Raw genomic sequence first — 20476 nt, 5'->3', positions numbered from 1 at the left:
GACCAGAAGGGACATTTGTGGGTATTTGCTGATTACTTAGGATCGATTCAGTGTTAAAGGAGGAAACCGCACGTAAGGGTCTCTGTCCTGCATTGGCCAGATTCTGCCCAAAGCCCCCACTGGGCCACAGGGGATTCGTCTGGTGGAGACTGTGGGGAGGGTCCCCCTGGTGGCCTGCGGAGGCAGCACACGAATTCTGCTAACCTGGAAGTACTTTCTCCCCAGGCTTCACTACTTGTCCTGAAATGACCCGGATCCCTCCAGAGCACCACAGCTGCGGGCGCCACACCAGAAACATATCTGGTCCCGGGGAGTGCTTTGCTGTCCAATTCCAAAAGCCCCTTCCTGAGGAGTAAATAAAACTGGGGGGGGGGTGTCTTGGGGCCCTGATAACTGCCATAGAGGCAGTAGGCAGGGGCACGCACCCTGCAGCACGGACGCCCTTCAGGACGCGAGCGGCTTCCGCCTGGGGCCACCCATCCCCCGGCAAGGCCCACATCAGCACTTCTCAAACTCAGGGTGCAGAAGCAGCTCCAAGGACCCCGCTGCCCCGCAGATACGCGCGGGTGTGGGGGTGGGAGGTGGGGGACGCCGCTGGGCAGCCTGAGGCTGAGGGGCAGGGGCACGATTCGGTTCCAGCTGTCAGCTTTGGTCACGTCTCACACGTTCAAAACCCCCATCCACACCGGGCAGGATGGGGAGCACCCACAATGGAAGATCGTGATTCTAACAGGAGAGGGACACAACCACTCCAAGGTGGCGAGAACAGAAGCACCGGGGGGCCTCTGGTCAGCGAGGGGTTTCTCTCAGAGGTGTGGCCAGCAATTCTGAGCGCTTTGTGCAAACACAAGCAAAGATGGGAGTGTGTGCGGCAGGCTTCTGCGGTCAAAGTTCCAAATGAGGAGGGGGAGCCTGATGACAGCAAGTGGTGGTTTCTGGCGCTCAGGGGACAAACACCCACAGGTCCACGCTGACATAAACGACGGAGTAAGTAAAAGTAAACGGAGGGAAGGAACTCTTCAACGGAACTGCACGTGGGAAATCACCACGAATATCGTCACCAGGAGATTCACGGAGGGACACGGAGGTCGGGACAAAGCATGACCATGTTTGCGGGCGAGGCTGGCAGTCTTACGATTTTTTCCGACAGGACATGCAACAGAGGAGGAAAATGAGACTTTCTGGGGGAGATGCCTGGCCCACACCACCTGTCCTAGGTGAGTAGGACAGTGACACCGTGCACCTGGTGTGAGGCACTGAGGACACAATACCACTTCTGTGGGGTTCCCGCCTACAGCTGTGACCTGAATGTCATCGTGTGAAAACGTCCCATCAGCCCAAGTGGCAAGCCGGTCTGCAAAACAGCTGGCCGGCAGGCCTCAGGGTCACCCAGGCGCCAGAGACAGATGGGAGGGACGGTCCCGGGTTGGGTGGACGGAGGCAGGGCAAGCAGACAGCTGTCAGGGTGGTTTCCTGACACAGCGGGTTACGTGCGGTTCACTAGGAAGGGGACGCGAAGGGTGCGGTAAACACAAGCGTATACAGACCGTGTGCTCTGCCGCTTTTATGTGTGTTTAAAATCACTTCAAGATAAAAACTTAAAACTTCGGATTCTAATTCCATCTGTGGGGGCGGAGCCTGAGAACATGCATACCTCACCCCCACCCCACCCGCCCTCCTCTAGGTACCCCTCCTCAGCCTCCTAAATGGGGGCCAGAGAGCCATACCAAGGGCCCCACCTACGGCCCCCTGCCCGACCCAAAGCCAGGAAAGCAAAGCTGGAGAAAGTTCTCAGGGATCAATTTGTTTACTCACAACAGTGTTTTAGGAACCGGGCAAACGCACCCACTGCTCTTTGATGAGCCACAGCCACAGAGCCCTGTACCCCCTGGGCAGCAGGACTCTCAGGACCTTCTCTGCACCCCTGCACGTGGGCGCCCTGAGAGACCACGGCCAGGGAGTGAGGCGAGGTTGGCACTGAGGAAGGGAAGCCAGCACTCTGACCCTCCCTCTGGGGTCTCCCATCACCGTCCCGAGTGCCCAGGCCAACACAGCGGACTTCACAGAACACCCACAGCCACCAGGCCCAAGAGATCGGACGTAGCGAGTCACGGTAAGGGCCTCCAACGTTTCCGTGCACAAGAGCCGTGGGTGTGAGGGCAGCCCCGGCAGCTGAAGGCATCTGGGGAGGACTGGTCGGGGGGTCAGTCGAGCACGGAGCTGGGCCCTGCTCAGTACCAGCCACGAAGTACCCGCCCTCCCACCCCCCCAGCCTGTGCCAAGAAGGAGGCTTGGACCAACACCCCCCATCTGCCGCCTGCTCCTATTTTGGCAAAAAAACAAAAAACCCAGGAAGCTTCAAGAAAACAAAGTAAACTTCAGGACATGAAAAAACTAGAAACCACAGCCCGTCACGGAAAATCTTCAGGAGGGGGCTGCAGCCGGCTGCTCGGCTGTGGCTGCCACGGCCCTGCCGGGGGCACCTCTCCCAGCCCCCGAGCTCCGGCCAGCCACTCTGACTTCCAGGTCGGACGGTGTGGGCAGGAGGAGAGCCCAGTCGCGGGGAGGCACCTATTATTTACAGTACAGGAGAGCACGGTGCAGGGGCAGCACCCGACCGGGAGCGTGAGACCGTCTGCTCCCCGCTGGGAGGGGCCTCGGTGCAGACCCTGAGTTCCTGGAGGACACACGACACGGCTCTCAGGGCCCAGGTCCTCCGGAGGCGGCAGTGGAACGAGACACACACTGCCCCGCCCCCGGGTGGGCCCACCTGGACTCAGAGCCTGGAGGCTTACACCGAAACCCCGAGTGGGGACGCGGCCCGAAGCAGGAAGCAGCCCTGACCCCTGCTGACTGCCAGCAGCACGGAGTCCGGAGGCCCCCACGGTCCACACAGTGTCCACTGGTCAGTCCCCATCAACTCCTCAGAGGGTAGGAGATGGAGAGGGGGAGGCCTGCAGAACCCCGAGCTGGTCAGCCCGAAGTCACAGAAATAACCCACAGAAGTCAGAAGTTTGTGCAAACTCACCCACCAGGACACAGAGCCACCGTCTACACTAAGAGGAACAATTCCCAGGCCTGGAGGTCAGGGCTGCGCTACAGGGCGTGCAGGAAGGCAAGAGGCGTGGGGGGGGGGGGGGGGATGTAGCCCTCGTCCCCGGCCCTTCCCGCACGTCGAGGCGGGGGACGCAGGGCCCCGCAGCAGGATCTCGGCTAGTTTCTCAAGGCGGCCAACCTGTGAACCAACACAACTCCTGTGAGGGAGGGCGAGGGGCAGAAGCACTCTGACCTGCTGTGCGCTCCAGGACAAGACGCCCACCCTGGGTGCCAAAGGCCCTGCAGCCATCCATGGAGCCGTGACCCTCTCCTTTCAACTTCAGCTTTGCATGGCTGCGTGGGGACAGCAGAGCAAGGCTCGGGGAATGGCCACGCGCTGTCAAGAATCTGGTATGTTAGGGACAGCAGAGACCTCCTTTCCTCAAGCGAGCAGTGGACAGGTGTGAGAGCACCATGGCTGACACACAACACAGACACTGAACAAGGAACAGGGGAGAGAGGTGATCAGATGGGCCCTGGACTGGGCCTCGGGGCGGGGGCCTCCTGGAAAGAGCGGCACTTGCTGGGCCAAAGTCTACCGCACAAGCGCTCCCCCTAAGGCCATGCTGCGCCTCCCTTCCCCCACATCAGAGCACAGGTCGGGGGCACCGAGCCCCTCCCCCACAACCCTAGCGTCAAGAGCATGGAGGAGGGACCGGGGGTGCACCTCTGGGGCACCGAGCCCACCTCCGGGACAGCTGGTCCTCCTGGCTGCGCACGGAGCTCTCCCCCACGGCGGAGGCGCCCTCGGGCAGCTGGCTGAGCTGGTCCAGGACCTCCAGGCCGTTCTCCTCGGCGATCTGCACGATGAGACTGTCCACCTGCTCCTGTGGCGTGGTCAGCGTGGTGGCCGAGCTCATGGAGTCCTCCATTACCTGGGGGTCACGTTCTGGACAGGTGGGTGCAGGCCCCAGGAACCTCCCCTGCAGCCTCAGGAGGACCGCCGCGGCCCCGTTTCCGGCCACCCATCTCAACCACGTTTCCTGCCCACTCCCTCCACCCGCACGAGGCTCCCGCCCCCACTCTCTCTAGGGCGCTTCCTCCAGCGCTCTTAGCTCCCTGGGTGTTGAGCTGACACGTCTGCACACAGCCTCTCTGGCCAATCACTGGGAGAGGCCCCCACACCCTAGCCCTGGGCCTCCCTCTTCTCTGCTAGGCCTCCGTGTGCCGACTCCAGCCTCCACAAGACTCGGGTGCTCTGGAGGTGACCCCCCCCCCCCGCCACGGGGCACCGCTAGGGAAACACACGCGTGGCCCGCCACCAGCCGCCCCCCGGATGCACCCTGCACACCCAGACCACGGGCGACATACCGACGTGTGCACGTCCAGATTCTGCACCTGCTGCTCGAACCTGTCCATCACCGCAGAGACCTTCTGCAGGTCCATGGTGCTCAGCGCCCTGTCCAGGGCTTTGGTCACCTGCGCCATGTTCTTGGTCACCTGGCACGGGAGAACGTGAGGCGGCGACAGAACTCAAGGAAGGACGGGCCCTCTGCACCCTCCCCAGGCACGCAGTCCCCACCCCCCCCACAAGGCCCACAGGACTCCAGGCCCGGCCCAGCCAAGCCAGGTTCAGGACAGGCTGCAAGGCTCTCTCCCGGCAGGTCCCCAGACCGTGGGCACTGAAGAAGACTGAGGACGCCGCGTCCCGTCCTTTGGTGCTGCCCTGACGGTGTCGAGTGATCCCTACTCCACGCCCAAAGGGGTCTGGCGTGGCTCCCCGGCCCTGCCGGCAGAGGCCGGTCCTTGTGGCAGGCGACCCCGGGCACAAGCACTCACCCCCTTCATGGTCACGGCCGTCTGCACCTTGGAGGCCACCGCGTCCACGCGGGATGCCATGCGGAGCCAGTTCACACCTTCGTTCTTCTTGCGGATAGCATTCTCGGCATACACGCGGGCGCACTCCACGTTCTTCTGCTGAAGGGCCTGAAAGTCGGGGAGGCACCAGCTGGGAGAACATGGCTGTTTGTCCGAACCCTGCCCGCCCTGCTCAGGGACCTGGTCCTGGCTTTGCCGAGGGCGAGATGCGCTAGCGTGGGGCAGCCCCTGACGCCTGCGGGCTTCGTGAAAGTGCAGAGATGCTAGGCCCCAAGCCTATCCGGGAGCTGGGGTGTCCGGGCCGGGCGCCACACCAGCCCGCACCGAGGGCTGAGCAGGAGAGCCGGGCCCGGCCTCTCTCCTCCCGCCGCGCTCCCTCTCACGAAACCGGGGCGGGACATGCTGGTGCCGAAGCAAGCACGACCGCGGGGGAACACGAAGGACCCAGAGTGGAGCCAGCCGTCCGGTTTCCCCTCTGCCCCGGGGGCCCCCAAATCCAACACCCCCAGGATCTGCTGCACCCGTAAACGGCTGCTAGAAAGGCCCGCCTGAGAGCTGGCAGACCCCTCCCACCTTCCCCTCCCAGCGTGCACACCGCCAGCCCGGCCCTTCGCCAGCGGAGGGGCTGCCTCACCGCTGCCCAGGTTCTGAGGCCCGAGGCACCAGGTGCGGAAGGAAGACAGCGGAGGGGGTGACGGCAGGGGTGGCCGGAAGCCCGCCTCCCACACGGTTTGTGAGAAAGCAGGTTCAGCACTTCGGAGGTGAATAAAAGGCGCGGACAGTCAAAGAAACAAAGGCAAGGCAAGCGCGGTCCCTTGGCTCTGGACACTCTCGGGGGGCCGGGGGGCAGACCGGAGCCACCGCAGGCCTCGAGCTGGCTCCTGTGAGAACAGCCGCGGCCAGAGTCGCGGGCAGCGCCCCCCACACGGAAAGAAGGCGCCAGCACAACCACAGACGCGGCCTCACCTTCTTCACTTTGGCCTGTTCCGCCTTGGAGTCCTTCTCTGCCTTCTTGGCCAGCTTCTCCAGCTGCTTTGCCGTGAACTGAGCGGAAGCGGGACACAGAGGTCAGACAGAGCCTGCCCTCCGGCAGGCCCCCCACCCCCACCGGCACCTCCCTGCCCCCATTCCGCCAGTGTCCTCACGGCCCAGGGCTGCACGAAAGGGGCTCCCTGGGTCTCTGAGGCTCGGGGGAAAGGGAGGGCCGTGAGGGTTCCCTACAAGGTCCTCGCCCAGAACACCCTGCCCAAACCCTCCCCCGGAGTGGGAAGTTAAAAAGGCAACTCACACAATCGCCACTACTTATGGATTTTCAACGTACGCGGAAAAAACTTGACAGTGTGCGTTTCAAGCTACCCCAAGTAGCCTGGGGAATAATTCACAATTCCCAGCGGACACACACCTCGGAGTACTCTGGTCACACGGTACCGTGTATGGGAGGGGCCGCTGGGCAGCGAACGCGTCGCCCTGGTACCTGCCTGCCAAGTACCGCAGCCCCTCTGGGAAGCCCGGTCTGGAAGCAGGATGATGTGGCACGGGGCTCCCACGTGCAGGCCTCAGCCCAGGGGGGGCCCTGCACTCGCTGGATGTGGTGGGGTGGGGGAGGGGCCGCTGCCTGACCTGGAGCCACAAATACCGCCCTCTCGTGGGCGTCCCCCCACTGGCCACTTCTGTCCCGGAACATCCCAGACCGGGCCCAGCTGAGGCAACCCGACAGCTACTTGAAATATATGTCAATCTGCAAAAGTGTCACACACCCAAGGATGGCCCTCTTTGCGAGAGACTTCTGTCCCCAGAACCCCCCCTCCTTTCTCTCTCTTAAAATCTGAGAGAGTGAGCGAGCGCGAGAGCGTACGCATGCGTGAGTGGGGGAGGGGCAGAGAGAGAATCCCAAGCAGGCTCCATGCTGTCAGCGCAGAGCCCCACACGGTGCTTGATCTCGCAAACCGTTCGACCCCTCGATCCACCCAGGAGCCCCGCCCTTTTTCTATATATAGCCCCTTGTCCTTCCGCCAACCCGCTCTGTGGCACCAGCCCGCGTGTTCCACTGGCCAGTCCTGGGAGCACATGCAGAGGTGGGGCCCCTGCGTCACCCAGCGTCACACGGGCCCTACTGACTGCTCCTGCACCTCGCACTCAGACGATCCGACCTGTGAAAACCCACCTCCCCGAGTGCTGTGCTCACAGTGCTGGGCTCACAGGGCAGGGCACGCTCTCGAAGGTCGCCCACCCATTCCCATTCACGGCTTAGGTGCTTTTACATCAGTGTCTGCTGCACCTAGCATCCCGACCTTGCTTTCCTCAGACTCGGTAAGCCCGCACTGTCCGGCAAAGGAGCCACTAGCCACATATGGCTATCTAAGTTCCAGTTACCTAAGATGATGTACAAGTAACAATTCAGTTCCTCAAACTAGCCACCTTCCAAGGGCTCCGTGTGGCTGGCGGAGGGCAGCACAGATCTGAAGCCCTCACCGCTGCAGAGGGCAGGTGGATGCTCCCTCTCGGGGCCGTTTGTCTGTCCTACGGAAAGGATTTCTTTTGTCTGCCCACCTCACACTCCTCCTCTGCTTAAGGGAAAAATCCAGATTTTCCTGACTCGGAAATGCGGCCCTGAGCACGGTCCACAAGGTGGAAGCTTGCTGAACAAAGTGCCTGGGTGCCGCCAGGTGCTCCCCACTCCCCCCCCGGGCAGAGCTGAGCCAGCGAGACGCGGAGACGAGCTACTGTGAACACCTTTGCACGCCACTCCTGCCCGGCCTGTCACAACTAACCACGGGTGGTTATGGAGAAGCTTGCCCTGGGCCAGTCCTAAGAGGCCGGCTCCGCTGCCTAGAACGCTCTCCTTCGATAGGATTTTAAAGAATTGGAAAGCACAGTTCTACGTGCCTATCAAGGGACGCACCTAACACCCAAGTTGTGTCTTTTCAACGTGCTCGCTGTCTCATGGACTTGCCCACTCAGCTGCTTCTGCTCAGCCCAAGACAAGGAAAGAAGGAGTGTGCCATGGAGCCAATTCGATACCCCCCTTCGTCATCAGTCTGGGTGAGCACCGTGCAGAAATCTGTGCTTCTGACTGCGACTGCCAGCATCTGACCTCATCTGCCAACCACCAGGACAGGGTTGGGGTGAAAGGTCATTTGGTACATACCTTCAACTGGAACAGGGTATCTGCAAAAAAAGGAGATGGTCTGAGGATTCCAGCTAAGACAAGGGGGCACTTCTAACAAGCAGAGGGGGCCGCTAAGACCCTCCTGGACCCAAGGAGCCGGATCAGGACGCAGGCATGGATGGGGCCTTGCTGGAAGCCCAGCCCACAGTGGGGGCAGAAGCTGGACCGTGTGCTACCTCTGTTCCCCCGCTGGCCAGAGGGCTTGGGCAAACACAGTTTCCCTAACCTGTGACTCCTTCCAGAGAACACCAGGATGGCACCGGCTGGCCTCAAGGATCAGTGTGCAGGCCAGTGAGGTCATGGACGCAGCACGTGGCCCTCAGTGAAAACCCAAGGAGTCGTTTGTAATTAATGCAACTTTACAAAGACCTTTGGGATTCTTTCCCAATCTAATAAAACTCGGTACTGGAGGATATTTTATAGACACTTTCTCCCCAAAAGTAAATGGATAAAAAAAGTAGAATGAGGACTCTTATGCTATCAGAGAGCTGACCTACAGAGACCACCCTCCATGGCAGCTGGCATACCTGGGCCATCAACTCAGGCTCAGGAGCCTCCCTCCTGACACAGAGGAACCAAAGAGACGTGGGAGTACTGACAGCTCACTCTTGCTACTCACACACCCAAACTCAAGGACCAGACAGATCCAGATTCACGTGGAAACTCTCTCTATTTACTCAATTTCTAGATTCGGAGAATGACGTCTGAAAGGGTTTGCTGCACTAGCCCAGAATGCAGGAAGGAAATCCTGCAACCAGGAGGGTGTTGAGTGTTCACAAATGCAAAGCAAGCACCCCCCGCCCCCCGCTGAGAACCCAGTGGGGTTTCAGGTAGCCACGTGCATCCGCCACCTATCAGTGCAGGCCCTGGTCAAGGCCAAAGCCGCCTGTGAATCTGTAAATCAGAGCTAAGGGACACTCCTGGCAGGCTCTCCAGCTCTCTACCCTACGGTGTGACCCTGGCTCCCTGCCTCCTTCTCTTCACACGTGAGGAGCAGGAACGGGCTCTGGAGAGCAAACAGCTGTTAAGGCAAAACCTAACCCAGGAAAAAAGCTAAACGGCCAAAAGAAAGTTCCCCCAAGAACTGGGTAAAGTATGGGGCAAAACCCAACATTTGTGGTGATGGGAGTGCTGGGTGCGTGGTGCTGAAACAACCGCCGTAGAACTTCCTTTGTGACAACGACACAGTTGTACAGTTTTTTTACGTTTCACAAAGTGAGTTTTGAAACCTATCACACCAGCCCCTAAACGTTCTAGCAAATGTATGCACCTCACTTTACCACTGATTCTTCCTGTTCTTTAGTGTCCCCGAGCACCGACGGGGCGGAGTGAGTGCTGTAGACAGTGGAGGACAAGACCAGAGGGAGCTAGATGACTACCTCTGTCATGCACAACCGTGCCTGGCCCACAGTAAGTGCTTTTCGCCTGAGCTCTTCCTATTTTTCTTAGTGGTGTTTTGGGGGCAGTGGTGCAACTGTCTCCTTTTCTGGTGCCCCCTGACCTGACATCCCAGGACCCCAAGGAGGCCGATGTCCCTAGCCGGTATAGGAGCTGGGGGGTTGGGAGGCGGACGCTGAGGAGTCTGGGGGCAGGGGGGCAGGGTGTGGGGTCGAGGATCCTTATCGGGTTCTGGGCTCGAAGCTCCGGGGATCGAGGATCGGGGTCCAGGGCCGGAGATCCAAATCCCTGGTCGGGTATCGGGGTCTGGGGTCTAGGCCCAGGGATCGGAGATGGCTGTCCGAGATTGAGGCCTGGGGGAGCCCGGCTGAGCCCCGCCCTCCCCCGGTGGGCGGGGTCTCTTACCGTCCATGGCAGGTCCGGCAGGGGCAGCCCTCGCAGGAACCGACTGACGGGAACCCCGGGGCCGAGTCGATCGCACCAAACAGCTCCGTCGCGCGGGAACTTCCGGGGTCACCGCCCACTTCCGGCGACCGGCAGCTCTCGCGAGACTACGACGCAAGTCCCGCGGGCGGGTCGGGCCGGGCCGTTGCCGTGGAGACCCGCGCAGGTCGGCCGGGTTAGCGTCTGTGAGTCACTCCCGCGGCGCGCCAGCAGAGGTACGGAGTGCGGGGCTGCGCCGGGGAGCGGTGGGCTCACCTATGGGACTTTCCAAAAGCAAACACAAACCTAGGAAAGGTAAAGGGCCGTCGGCCCGTCGTCTCATAGGCCCCGCGGCCGCGGTTCGCGCAGGGCTGGCGGGGCGACAGGGGCGCTCGGCGGGGTCCGCCCACGCCGGGAGCTGGGGGTGCTGGGCGCCCCGTCCGCCCCCGCTCCTCACTCCTGAGTGAGGCGCCTGAGTCCTCCCTGGGGAGGACTGTGCCTCGGGAGTCTTTTCACCCACGGAAACACCCACGTTCAGAGAGACGGAGGGACCCAAGGCTTGCGAGCTTCCTTGTTTCATTGTGGGCCAAAGCAGCCAACTGAAGGATTGGGATCCAGTAAACTGTAGGACTAATTGTCCGTGTGTTTCAGGTGAGGAGCAAAAGGGGCGCGTCTATTCAGTTCCCAAGGCCAAGGAAAGGCCGACGGGCAGGCATTCTCAGGAGTCTGAGAAGCCTCCGGACACTAAGCCTGCAGAGAGCCTCCATGGAAAGAGAGGGGCAGCCAAGCGACAGTGGCCTTCATCTGAAGGTAAGGCACGCCCAGGAGGGGACAGAACCTGAGGCGGGGGAATGTGGGGGTGGTGTAGAAAGGAGCCTGAGTGGTGGGATACCAGTGGCAGGGGGCATGCCCTAGTGAGGGAAGGGTTTTAGGACCTTTATGTAGGAGGTAAATATCTAGAATTGTCGGCGGAAAACAGCAGTTGGATAAGGGTTTGGGTAACTTTCCAGGTGGTAGATGCATAGCAGAGTCCAGAGGGACTTCGCAGCGTCTGGCTGCAAGGCAGACCCACCGTTCCCGAGGGCCGAGTGTCTTTGGGCAGGACTGTTGCTCCCTCAACATTCCGCAGACTGGAACAGGACCTGGGAGTCCTGTAAGAAGGGATGTGGGAACTCAACCCGGGGCACAGGGATCAGAGGAACTAGGACGTCGGTGGGACAGAGAGGTCAGTTTGGTAAATGTATTCACTTTGTTGGCAGCCCAGTGTGGCCAGACCTTTGCAGGTGGGGGTGGGTGGGGGATGAGGCCGCAGAAGCAGCCAGAACATGAAGCCTTTCATCAATTTTATTATGTGCATTATGGAAACGGAACTGTTAAATAACTAAAACAAGGCAGGTGTGATGGGGTTTGCGCCTTGGAGAAGTCTTTCTCCAGAATAGAGCTACTCGGGGGCAGTGAGGGGACCTGTCATAGGCCCGTGGCAGCAACGGAGTAGGAACTAATGAGGTATTGGCAGTAGGAATTCTGAAAGGATGTGGGAGGTAGGACCCGCAGACCCTGCTGTTGGAGGGGACGTGGGGCATCACTGACCTAGGAATGAATGGTTGGTAGGTCAGACGATGCTGGCCTGGTGAGCACGGGTGGGCTCCGACTGAGGCACCTGCGAGGTCAAGGGCAGGAAGCCGTTTGAAATGAGGGTGCTGGGCTTGGGAGCAAGGCCCGGACTCCAGATCCTGCTGCATGAACCCTTGCCTGAGTGGAAGACTGCAGGAAGGGCCAGCGTCCTGGGGAGGAGGTTTGAAGAACGCTGCCGGTCGGTCAGGAGCCTTCTGGCTGCAAGTCACAGAGCAGCTAACAAGATGCGGCTGTCCTGCTGAGGGGTTCAACACCTCCCAAATGAAGGGTCACAAGAGGGCACTCACGGTGGCTTGCTCAGCAGCATGCCATGGCATCAAGGACTGTTTGGGTCTGCGCTTTTGCCACCCAAGTGTTGTCAGAGAGCTGGATGGCCCTTGGCGTCACGTGCAGACCGGACTGCTGTCTCGTTCACGAGAGGCCGTTCTCCATGCAAGAACCTTCCCTTGGAGGGTCTCACCTGCCCAGCATCGCCAGGATAGGCTCAGATGTGAAAGTTCTGGGGCTGGACTTCTGCCAGTGTGGGCAGGTGGGCGTCGGCTGGAGAGGCACCTAGTGTCCGTCACACCCTCCTTTCAGAGGGTAGAGAGACGGTGGATATAGAGGGGCAAGGTCAGAGAGCGAGAGTGAAGGTGGGGTTTCAAGAGAGAAGGCGAAGAGTGTGGTTTCTCCATCTAAGGCGGCATCTCAGCAGTGATGGGGAACAAGCTACTGACATCGTGCCTGTGAGGGAGTCCCCAAATCCTGATAGTCCGCTGGAAGAGGCCAAATGTAAGAGACCACATGTATCGTTATTCTATTTATGTGAAGTGTCCGGGAAAGGCAAATTTATATAAAGGGAAGCCTGGACTAAGGGTGAGAGCAGGGATCAACCATAAATGGGAACAAGGGGTCTTTTGAAGGTGACAGAAATGTTCTCCATACTGGAACGATGGGTGACCAACACTGAAAGTTTACGAAAAATCACTGAATGGTATGCCTCAAACAGGTGAATTTTATGGTATGTAAATTATACCGCAACAAAGCTGTTAGAAAAGAAAGAAGGTAATTTGGTCAACAGTATTAAATGTTGCAAAGAGATCAAGTAAACCCAGAAGAGGCTGCGTTCAATAAGGCGGACGCAGCGGGTCTTGGTCACCTTGCACAGAGCAGGATCCGGCGATCAGAACTGCAGACACCTGGTCTGCCAGGTGGACCATTTAGACTAGGGCATGAGCAGCTTCTCTCTCACATTTGTGCTGTAAAGCTGAAGAATTTCCCTATTAGATTTGGAAAAAGTAGGGCCTTGGGAGTCGAAGTTTCCTTCAACTAACCTAATACTACAAAAGCCTAAGGGCAATGGAGAGTCCTGACGAGGCGAAAGTGCTGTGTGTCCCATAAATAATAAAAGTAGGTCTTACTACTATGGGATAAAAACCAGAAAGTTCTTTCTGGGGTAGGAATGCGGGAGGGAGAGGCTAGCTGACTGGAAGGGAGCCTGTGGGGACGCTGCACGGTGGTGGAAAGTTCTGCCTCTCGCGGGGGTGATTACACAGGCGCATACAATTGTGAAAACGAATCCAGCTGTGCAGTTAAGGACTGGGCATTTTATCTTGTGTGAATTGTGCTTCAAAACGCACGGAATACACACCAGTCCTTGTCTCTTAGAGCTGCACCCAAAGTACTGAATATAAATCGATGTGACTGACGGAGATGGTGTCTGAGATTTGCTGCGAAGTGGAAAGAGTGCGGTGCGCCGAGGACATTTTCCAAAGGCAGCCGCAGCCCCTGCTCTGCCTCCGGTTCTGCCGTGTGACCTTGATGCCCCTCCCACCTGGGCGGGGCTTGTAGCCTCTCCTTAAATCTCTGCCAGCTTGACATTCTCTTGTAACCAATACAAGGTGGAGAAAAGTGGTTTGTGAGGCTGGGCCGGGGAAAGGCGATGCTGTCCCGCCTTGCTCTCCGGAACGCAGACCGGCGCCTGGAACCCTGAGCCGCCACACCCCGCCTGGAAGGAGCCCAGCCCCCTGGGGAGGCCCTGGTCTCTAAGCCCTTCCAGCCTAAGGGCCAGACTTGCGACTGAACAAACCTTCAGGTGATTCTCCCCCCCCCCCCCCCAGGGGTCTCCCCGGCCGAGCCACCAGACACCACGTAGCAGTAGCATCAGTGACCAGCCCTGGGAGCCGCCGTCTTGTACGTCCAGCCCAGCGGAGCCTTCAGAGACCACAGCCCCAGACAGCATCCAACTGTAGCCACCTGGGGACCATAAGCGATAGCTGCGCGGTCAAACGTGTCCTGAATTCCCAACCCTTAAAACTGTGAGAAAACAAAACGGTTGTCTCAAGCTGCTACGGGTTGGGGTAAGTTGTCATGTAGCAGCGGTAACTAGAATGGAGGGTAAGCGCTGGGGCAGAGGTGGAGTCTGACCTTGCGCTTGACCTGTGGCAGCTGTGGGATGGGTTCGTTGTCTTGCTACTTCTGTAGATACTTACAACTTTGCATTACGAAACCCACATACACATGTTATACCACACATTAACACGCCACAAAAATGTGCAATCGGCCAGTTCCAAAATGCTGGAAATTCTAGTGGAAAAAAAATGATCCTGATTTTTCTGCAAATAAATGACATGGAAAAAAGGTCTACTCTAGCTGCTGTAACAAAATGCCATAGACTGTGTAGCTTCAACAACAGACATTTATTGGTCCTAATTCTAGAGGCGGAGGAGTCCCAACAATCTGATTCCATTCCTGTGAGGACCCCTCCTTGGCCTGCAAACAGCCATCAAATTGCTGTGTCGTCTTTTTTTTTGCAAGGGGGATAAACAGATACATTTTGCCTGTAAAGACTTTTTTTTTTCAACATTTTATTTATTTTTAAGAGAGAGAGAGAGACAGAGCACAAGTGGGGGAGGGGCAGAGAGAGAGAGAGGGAGACACAGAATCCTGAGCAGGCTCCAGGCTCTGAGCTGTCAGCACAGAGCCCTATGCCAGGCTCGAACTCAGAAACCCTGAGATCAGGACCTGAGGTGAAGTTGGATGCTTAAATGACTGAACCACCCAGGTGCCCCAGATTGCTGTGTCTTCACATGGCTGGGGAGAGAGGGTTGTGGTCTCCTCCTCCTGTAAGGGCACTGATCCCATCGTGGGGGCCCTACCCTCATGACCTCGTCTCAACCTAATCACTTCCCCAAAGCCCCACCTCCACATTTCATCCCGCTGCGGATTAGGCCTTTCACACTCGACTTCCTGACTTCTGGGGGGACCCAAGCATTCAGTCCATAGCAGAGAGGACTGTGCAAGGACACTTGAGGGACCTAGGAACCAAATACAGCGTGGGCCTGGGCTAAGTCATTCTTGAGATACCAAATTGAGTATTAGTTATTAATAATGGTTTTCTTAGATGTGATAAGGTTATTGTGCTTATGCTAAAAATAATCCCTATTTGATAAACATATTGCATTAACTATGGGTAAAATTATATGAGATTTGCTTGACAGTACTCAGGAAAAACACTGAGGAAGATAGACAAAACAAAGGGAATCTGGGTGATGTGTATATGGGTATCATTATACTATTTTTTTCATGTGTGTCTGAATATGTCCATAATTTTTTGAAGGTAGAGTGTGCCTATTTGCAATAAGTCAGCTATTTCAAATATCCTGAATGAAAAAAAGCCAATTTCAAAAGATCACATGCTGTAGGATTCCATTTATATAATCTCCAAATGACAAAATTATAGAAATGTGAGAATAGACCAGTGGTTGCCAGAGTCTATTAGGGATGGCAGGGGGGTGGGAAGGTTGGGGGGAGGGGAGAAAGGTGTGGTATAGAGGTATAGCAAAAAGGAGGTCTTTGTGGTGTATCTGGATCTTAGTGATCTTGATCTTAGTGGTGGTTACATGTGATAAAATGGCACAGAACACAAACTGTGCCAAAATCAACATCTTGGTGTTGCCATTGTACTGTAATTACGTAAGATGTTACCATTGGAAGAAACTGGGTGAAAGGCATATGGGACTTATCTGTACTTTCGGAACTTTCTTGAGTTTATAACTTCAAAATTGTAAGTTTAAAAATGTATCAAAATTGGGGCATCTGGCTGGCTCAGTCTGTAGAGCATGTGACTCCTGATCTTGGGGTTGTGACTTCGAACCCCACATTGGGTGTAGAGATTACTTAAAAATAAAATCTAAGGGGCACCTGGGTGGCTCAGCTGGTTGAGCGTCCAACTTTGGCTCACGTCATGATCTCGAGGTTCATGAGTTCGAGCCCCGGGTCAGGCTCTGTGCTGACAGCTCAGAGCCTGGAGCCTGCTTCACATCCTGTGTCTCCCTCTCTCTGCCCCTCCCCTGCTCGTGCCCTGTCTCTCTCTGTCTCAAAAAATAAACATTAAAAAAAAAAAAAGACCTTTCTATGAGTGTGTGTGTATAAAATTAGCACCAAAAGTAAGTGGCAAAGGAAGAATTATACAATAAATTATGCTAGAAGAATTGCTTACCATTTTAAGGGAAAGCTCATGTTGAATTTTAACTTCCTGCTATGTACTCAGAGAAATTCCAGCTAGGGGAGAGTGAATATAAGAAGTGACTTCAGGGACGCCTTGGGGGCCCCAGTCATTAGGCAACCAGTTCTTGGTATCGGCTCAGGTCATGATCTCACGGCTTTGTGGGTTCGAGCCTCGCTTTGGGCTCTGCGCTGCCAGCACAGAGCCTGCTTGGGATTCTCTCTCTCTCCCTCTGCCCATCCCCTACTTGTGCAGTCTCTCTCAAAATAAATAAACTTTAAAACAAAGAACAAATGACTACAAAAATAGGTATATTTTAATATGAGACCTCAGTGGGGATCATCTTTCTAAGAGTCAAAACAAAGACATTACAAAGAGATAACTGAAGAATCTGACAACGTTAAAAAGTAAAACATCTCCCCAAATCCTCTACAAACAAGCGTAAAACAAATGGTAAGGTCAAAAAATATTTGCATCGTATGAGAGGTCAAAGAATAACATACAACAGATCAAGTGCTCTGACACATTGTTGATGGAAATACCGATTTTCCTGAAGACAACTTGGTAATGTGGTAGGCGGGATTCTCAGGCCCCAAGATCCCTGTCTGCCGGGAACAACGCCTGTAGAATCCCTGCCCCTTGAATGTGGGCGGGGCCTGTGAAGAAGATGGGTGTTACTCCTGTGATCCCGTTAGTAATCCATTGGTTTTGACTTCAGACGGAGTTTATTGTGGGTCAGCCAGACCTAACCAGAGAAGCCTTTTTTAAAAAGTCAGTGTCAGGTGGCTGTGAAGAAGGAAGCTACCGTGTCAATCATATCTCAAAAGAAATTTTTTTTAAGCTGCCACATTGTGAAAGGAGCTGTGAGCAACCTCTACCAACGGCCAGCAAGAAAGCAGGGACGTCAGTCCCTCACCCATAAAGAACGAACCTCTAGCCAGCAGCCTGAATGAGTTTGGAAGGCCCCAGGCCCGCGAGAAGATGCAGTCTGGCTGACAGCTGGATCGTAGCCTGGACTTAGGACCAACAGAATTGGGGATGACAAATACAGGTACTGTTTTAAGTCAGCCAGTAAATTTGTGGTGATTTGTTAGACAGTAATTGAAAACTAGCACAGGTAATATGTATCAAGAGTCCTAAAAAAGATTCGTGTTCCTACGTGAAAACGTTTTAAAACTCTAAAGAACTCTTGTTCTGAATTAGAGAACCTCAATAATGTAAAGATGTTAACTCTCCCTTAGTCTATAAAATCAGTGACCCCAATCGGAACACCACAGTTCTTTTTGGGGACTGGACCAAATTATTCTGAAGTTTACCTAGGAGATAAAAACGTAAAAATAGCAGGAAACTGGAAGAGCAGAGGCACAAGAGGGATTGAGCCCTGACATGAAAGTGTGTTGCCATGGAGACAGCAGGGTGGACACATGTGTCTCACCGTCACGGAATTCATGATGAAGGCACCAAGTGGAAGGAGTGGAGGAAAGATGGGAGAGTTCGCTCGGTGGTTCAGAGATAGCTGACTGGACCACTGAGAAAGCAACGACGCTGCCTCGGTCCTTACTCCAATTCTACAGGAACCAGAACATTGAACATAGTAAAACAGTAACGGTTTTTGTAGGTTGGGTGGAGGGAGCACCTTTTCACTCTGACAGACTCTAAGAGCCAGAAGAAAGAGACTGATGTGTCTGAACCGTTTACGGTACCAGCGCCAATGGCAAATTTCCTAAATGTACAAAAAGCTCTTGCACACAAAAAAGGTCCAAGTGCAAAATGAGCAAAGAACGTGACTAGCATTCAGAGGAAAATAAACACCACTGCACTGTGAATAAGCAGCAAGACGCTCACCTCCCCATGCTAAGGTAAAGCTTCAGGGAAGGTGATTGGGACCAGTGGGGGCAGAAGTCAGTACTTCCCATTTTCATATAAATGGGAAAAGATTTAGCAAATTGGCAAGGATGAGGGGAGGGGATGGAGACATGTCCTGTTTATAGAGTCTTAGTGGAAATATATATTGATGTAATCTTTACAAAAAACAACTGAACAATACTTACCAAAATCTTCATTCCAGTAAATTACCCAGTAGATACACCCTCACAAATGTGCAAGTACATAAATGAAAGAATGTTCATTGCAGCATCACTTGAAAAAGATAAAAACTGCAAATAACCCAAGTTATGTTCATTAAAGGGAGCTGGTTGTGTAATGGACGGGCCCCAGACAGCGGAACACAGGCTGCCGTGGAAGAGGCCACCCCTGTATGTGCAAACATGGGGCTCAGCCAAGCCCTGCGAGCAGCTGCCGGACTCCCCCTTCCATAATGTGACCCTAAAAGCATCAAACGGTGCATGCACATCATTCCATATGCAGTTTTTAAATCGCATAGTCATCACCTCTTAGTCTTAATACGCAAAAAGTGTGTATTAATATAAAAAACATGAACTCCCCAACTTAAATGCAAAATACGATGAAATGCAGTTTTTTTTACTTATGATAAAAATAAAAAGGACACTCTCAGTGCCTGGTGCAGGCCATGGGCCCTTCACTGGTAGTTAAAACCATCGGAGCTGTGGATGCGGTGACGAAGAAGGAGGGAGCTCGGGGCCCCAGCATCTCCCTGTACCGTCAGCCTTGAGCACATGACCTCTCTGTGCCTCAGTGCCTTCACCTGTAAAACACAGCTCATAAGAGGACCTACTTCAGAAACTGCTGTGAGCTGGAAGTCACCGTCATCATTACTCTGGGCTCAGAATGATGTCTGACACAGAACGAGCAACTGTCCACCCGCCCCTGCCCGTAGCCAGGTTCATGAGGTATTTTAAGCGGGGGACAAAGCGATGGAACCAGTGCAATAGCATTTTGTAACAATTCTGCGGCAGTGAGATTATTCTAACTCTCCCTGCTCTATTGGGTACACGCACAGAAAGAGATCTCTCCGTAGTGCCTCAACAGAAGCCTGAAAGGCTGTGCCTCAAACCTGTAACCCCAGGGAGGGGGCTGGGAGACACAACCCTGGAGGCCAGAAAGCACTTCTGCTTTCGTCTTGTGTGACGTAAGACAACCTTGGCATTTCGCAAGCTCTGCGCAACCCTTGGAAGCTTAAGTTTAAGAGGATGTTGTGGCCGACATCAGAAATGTTAATTCTTCAGCGTTCTGACTGATAAGGTTCTGTGCAGGGGAAGCTGCGTATCTGAACCTTCACCTCTGGGACAGACTCTGCCTTTTGTCTTCTTTCTCCATTCTCTCCTTCCAGGTCTGTCACACGAGCCAGCCAGCAGCTCAGACTCTCCACGGTGGATGGTGGAAGCGTGTCTCCCTTTTCCTTCCTTGAAAGAGGCGTCGAGTACTCACCACCCTCCTGGCTGTCAATCCATGAAAGCTCTGTAACATGTTCTGACTGCTTTTGACCCTGACCACTTCTTTTCCTGAACCACACATCTAATTCTTTTGCTCTGGCCCTAACACAGACATTCTCTGCCTTCTAGAAGGGCTTTTCCACAGACATGTTAAATACCTGGATGTTTTCTTCCTTCTAGAGAAACCTGATGTAAAGGTAAACTCGAGCAAGAAGAAAGCTGTCATTCCACAGATCATCATCACTAAAGCTTCACAAGAGACTCTAACCAGCTACGGTTCCATCAGAAGTGAAGAGCAGAGAACCATTCAGGAGCAGGCTGAATGGGGCCCCTACTACCGACACAGAAACCCTAGCACAGTAGACGCCTATGGTTTACGAGAATAAACAAGTGCCCCGAGGAGCTGTCGTTTTTCACGGCGCTGAGTCTCAGCGATGACGGCAGAAGGGCCACCTGCCCTGTGAGAAGCTGCAGCTGCCCCTTCGGGGAATGAGGTCCCCCGGGGACCACCTCGGGCTCACCTGCCCCAGAGCTGCTGGCAGCTTGGCAGAGGGCAAAAGAGTGCCTCTGGCCCAGAGAGTGAACTTTGCGGCAACGAGCGAATCAGTAACCCTCTGGTGTCACTGCCGGTGCAGAGTGATGAACGAACGGCAGGGAGCGTATCCCAGTCTCTCGCTGGGCAATTTAAAATCCTTCCCATTCACTACCGAAGGGTGTGGCATAAGTACTCGGCAGTTACGGTGAACGAGGCGTCCCCCACACTTGGACAAAAGGTTGGACTCTGAGGACTCCACTTTAAGGTGTCACGTCCCAGAACAGGGACGTGCACAGTCACCCTGCGGGGCCCACGGGCTCCGAGCTTGCCTGTAAGCTGATGCCGAGTATTAAAGGATCCAGAAGAAGAATGTGGGATTGGGGTGGGGGCACCCATGGCACGTAGAACTTGGGCAGTGGCCTTGCCAGAGCTGCCACGGGACGGGGGGAGGGGAGCTGACAACGTCCCCTCTTTCTGGCTGTGCCTGAGGGGTCCCAACAGGAGGGGCTGTTCAGGGAAGCCCTGCTGGCGTTCCCTCACAACTGGCAGCTCACGGGTCAGGC

The 20476-nt window shown here is 55.4% G+C and overlaps 2 protein-coding genes across 4 annotated transcripts; one reads left to right on the top strand and one right to left on the bottom strand.

Moving 5' to 3' along the window:
- Positions 1–1788: 1788 nt before the first annotated feature.
- Positions 1789–9998, bottom strand: CHMP1A (charged multivesicular body protein 1A). The gene is made up of 7 exons (XM_030298906.2): positions 9887–9998; positions 8063–8082; positions 5881–5958; positions 4876–5022; positions 4408–4536; positions 3784–3971; positions 1789–3235 (listed from the first exon to the last, which is right to left on the bottom strand). Exons 1-7 carry the CDS (start codon positions 9891–9893, stop codon positions 3214–3216), a joined length of 591 nt encoding a protein of 196 aa, XP_030154766.1. The 5' UTR covers positions 9894–9998; the 3' UTR covers positions 1789–3213.
- A 138-nt stretch (positions 9999–10136) lies between these two features.
- On the top strand, positions 10137–19780 carry SPATA33 (spermatogenesis associated 33). Of its 3 annotated transcripts, XM_030298907.1 has the most exons (4): positions 10137–10219; positions 10556–10714; positions 10915–11129; positions 19559–19660. In XM_030298907.1, the coding sequence occupies exons 1-4, from the start codon at positions 10183–10185 to the stop codon at positions 19571–19573; spliced, it is 426 nt and encodes a 141-aa protein (XP_030154767.1). In that variant the 5' UTR covers positions 10137–10182; the 3' UTR covers positions 19574–19660. The 3 variants fall into 3 exon arrangements, 2 of the variants coding, with proteins under 2 accessions (XP_030154767.1, XP_030154768.1); XM_030298908.1 differs by lacking the exon at positions 10915–11129 and having other exon boundaries at positions 19559–19780; XR_003965271.1 differs by lacking the exons at positions 10137–10219; positions 10556–10714; positions 10915–11129 and adding an exon at positions 11282–13878 and having other exon boundaries at positions 19559–19646.
- Positions 19781–20476: the final 696 nt, after the last annotated feature.

Source organism: Lynx canadensis, chromosome E2 (genome assembly GCF_007474595.2).
Source record: "Lynx canadensis isolate LIC74 chromosome E2, mLynCan4.pri.v2, whole genome shotgun sequence".
NCBI lineage: Eukaryota > Metazoa > Chordata > Mammalia > Carnivora > Felidae > Lynx > Lynx canadensis.
The sequence above is the reverse complement of the archived record's forward strand: the minus strand, read 5'-3'. Positions and strand labels throughout refer to the sequence as shown.

Bases quoted from the DNA above. Each gene is read 5' to 3' on its own strand.
- CHMP1A (XM_030298906.2), bottom strand. The intron at 5,959-8,062 runs GTATGTACCAAA...GCTTCCGCTCAG, and splicing joins ATACCCTGTTCCAGTTGAAG to TTCACGGCAAAGCAGCTGGA. The intron at 3,236-3,783 runs GTGGGCTCGGTG...GTTGGTTCACAG, and splicing joins GAGGACCAGCTGTCCCGGAG to GTTGGCCGCCTTGAGAAACT.
- SPATA33 (XM_030298907.1), top strand. From the start codon at position 10,183: ATGGGACTTTCCAAAAGCAAACACAAACCTAGGAAAG. The intron at 10,220-10,555 runs GTAAAGGGCCGT...CGTGTGTTTCAG, and splicing joins CAAACACAAACCTAGGAAAG to GTGAGGAGCAAAAGGGGCGC. The intron at 10,715-10,914 runs GTAAGGCACGCC...GTAACTTTCCAG, and splicing joins ACAGTGGCCTTCATCTGAAG to GTGGTAGATGCATAGCAGAG.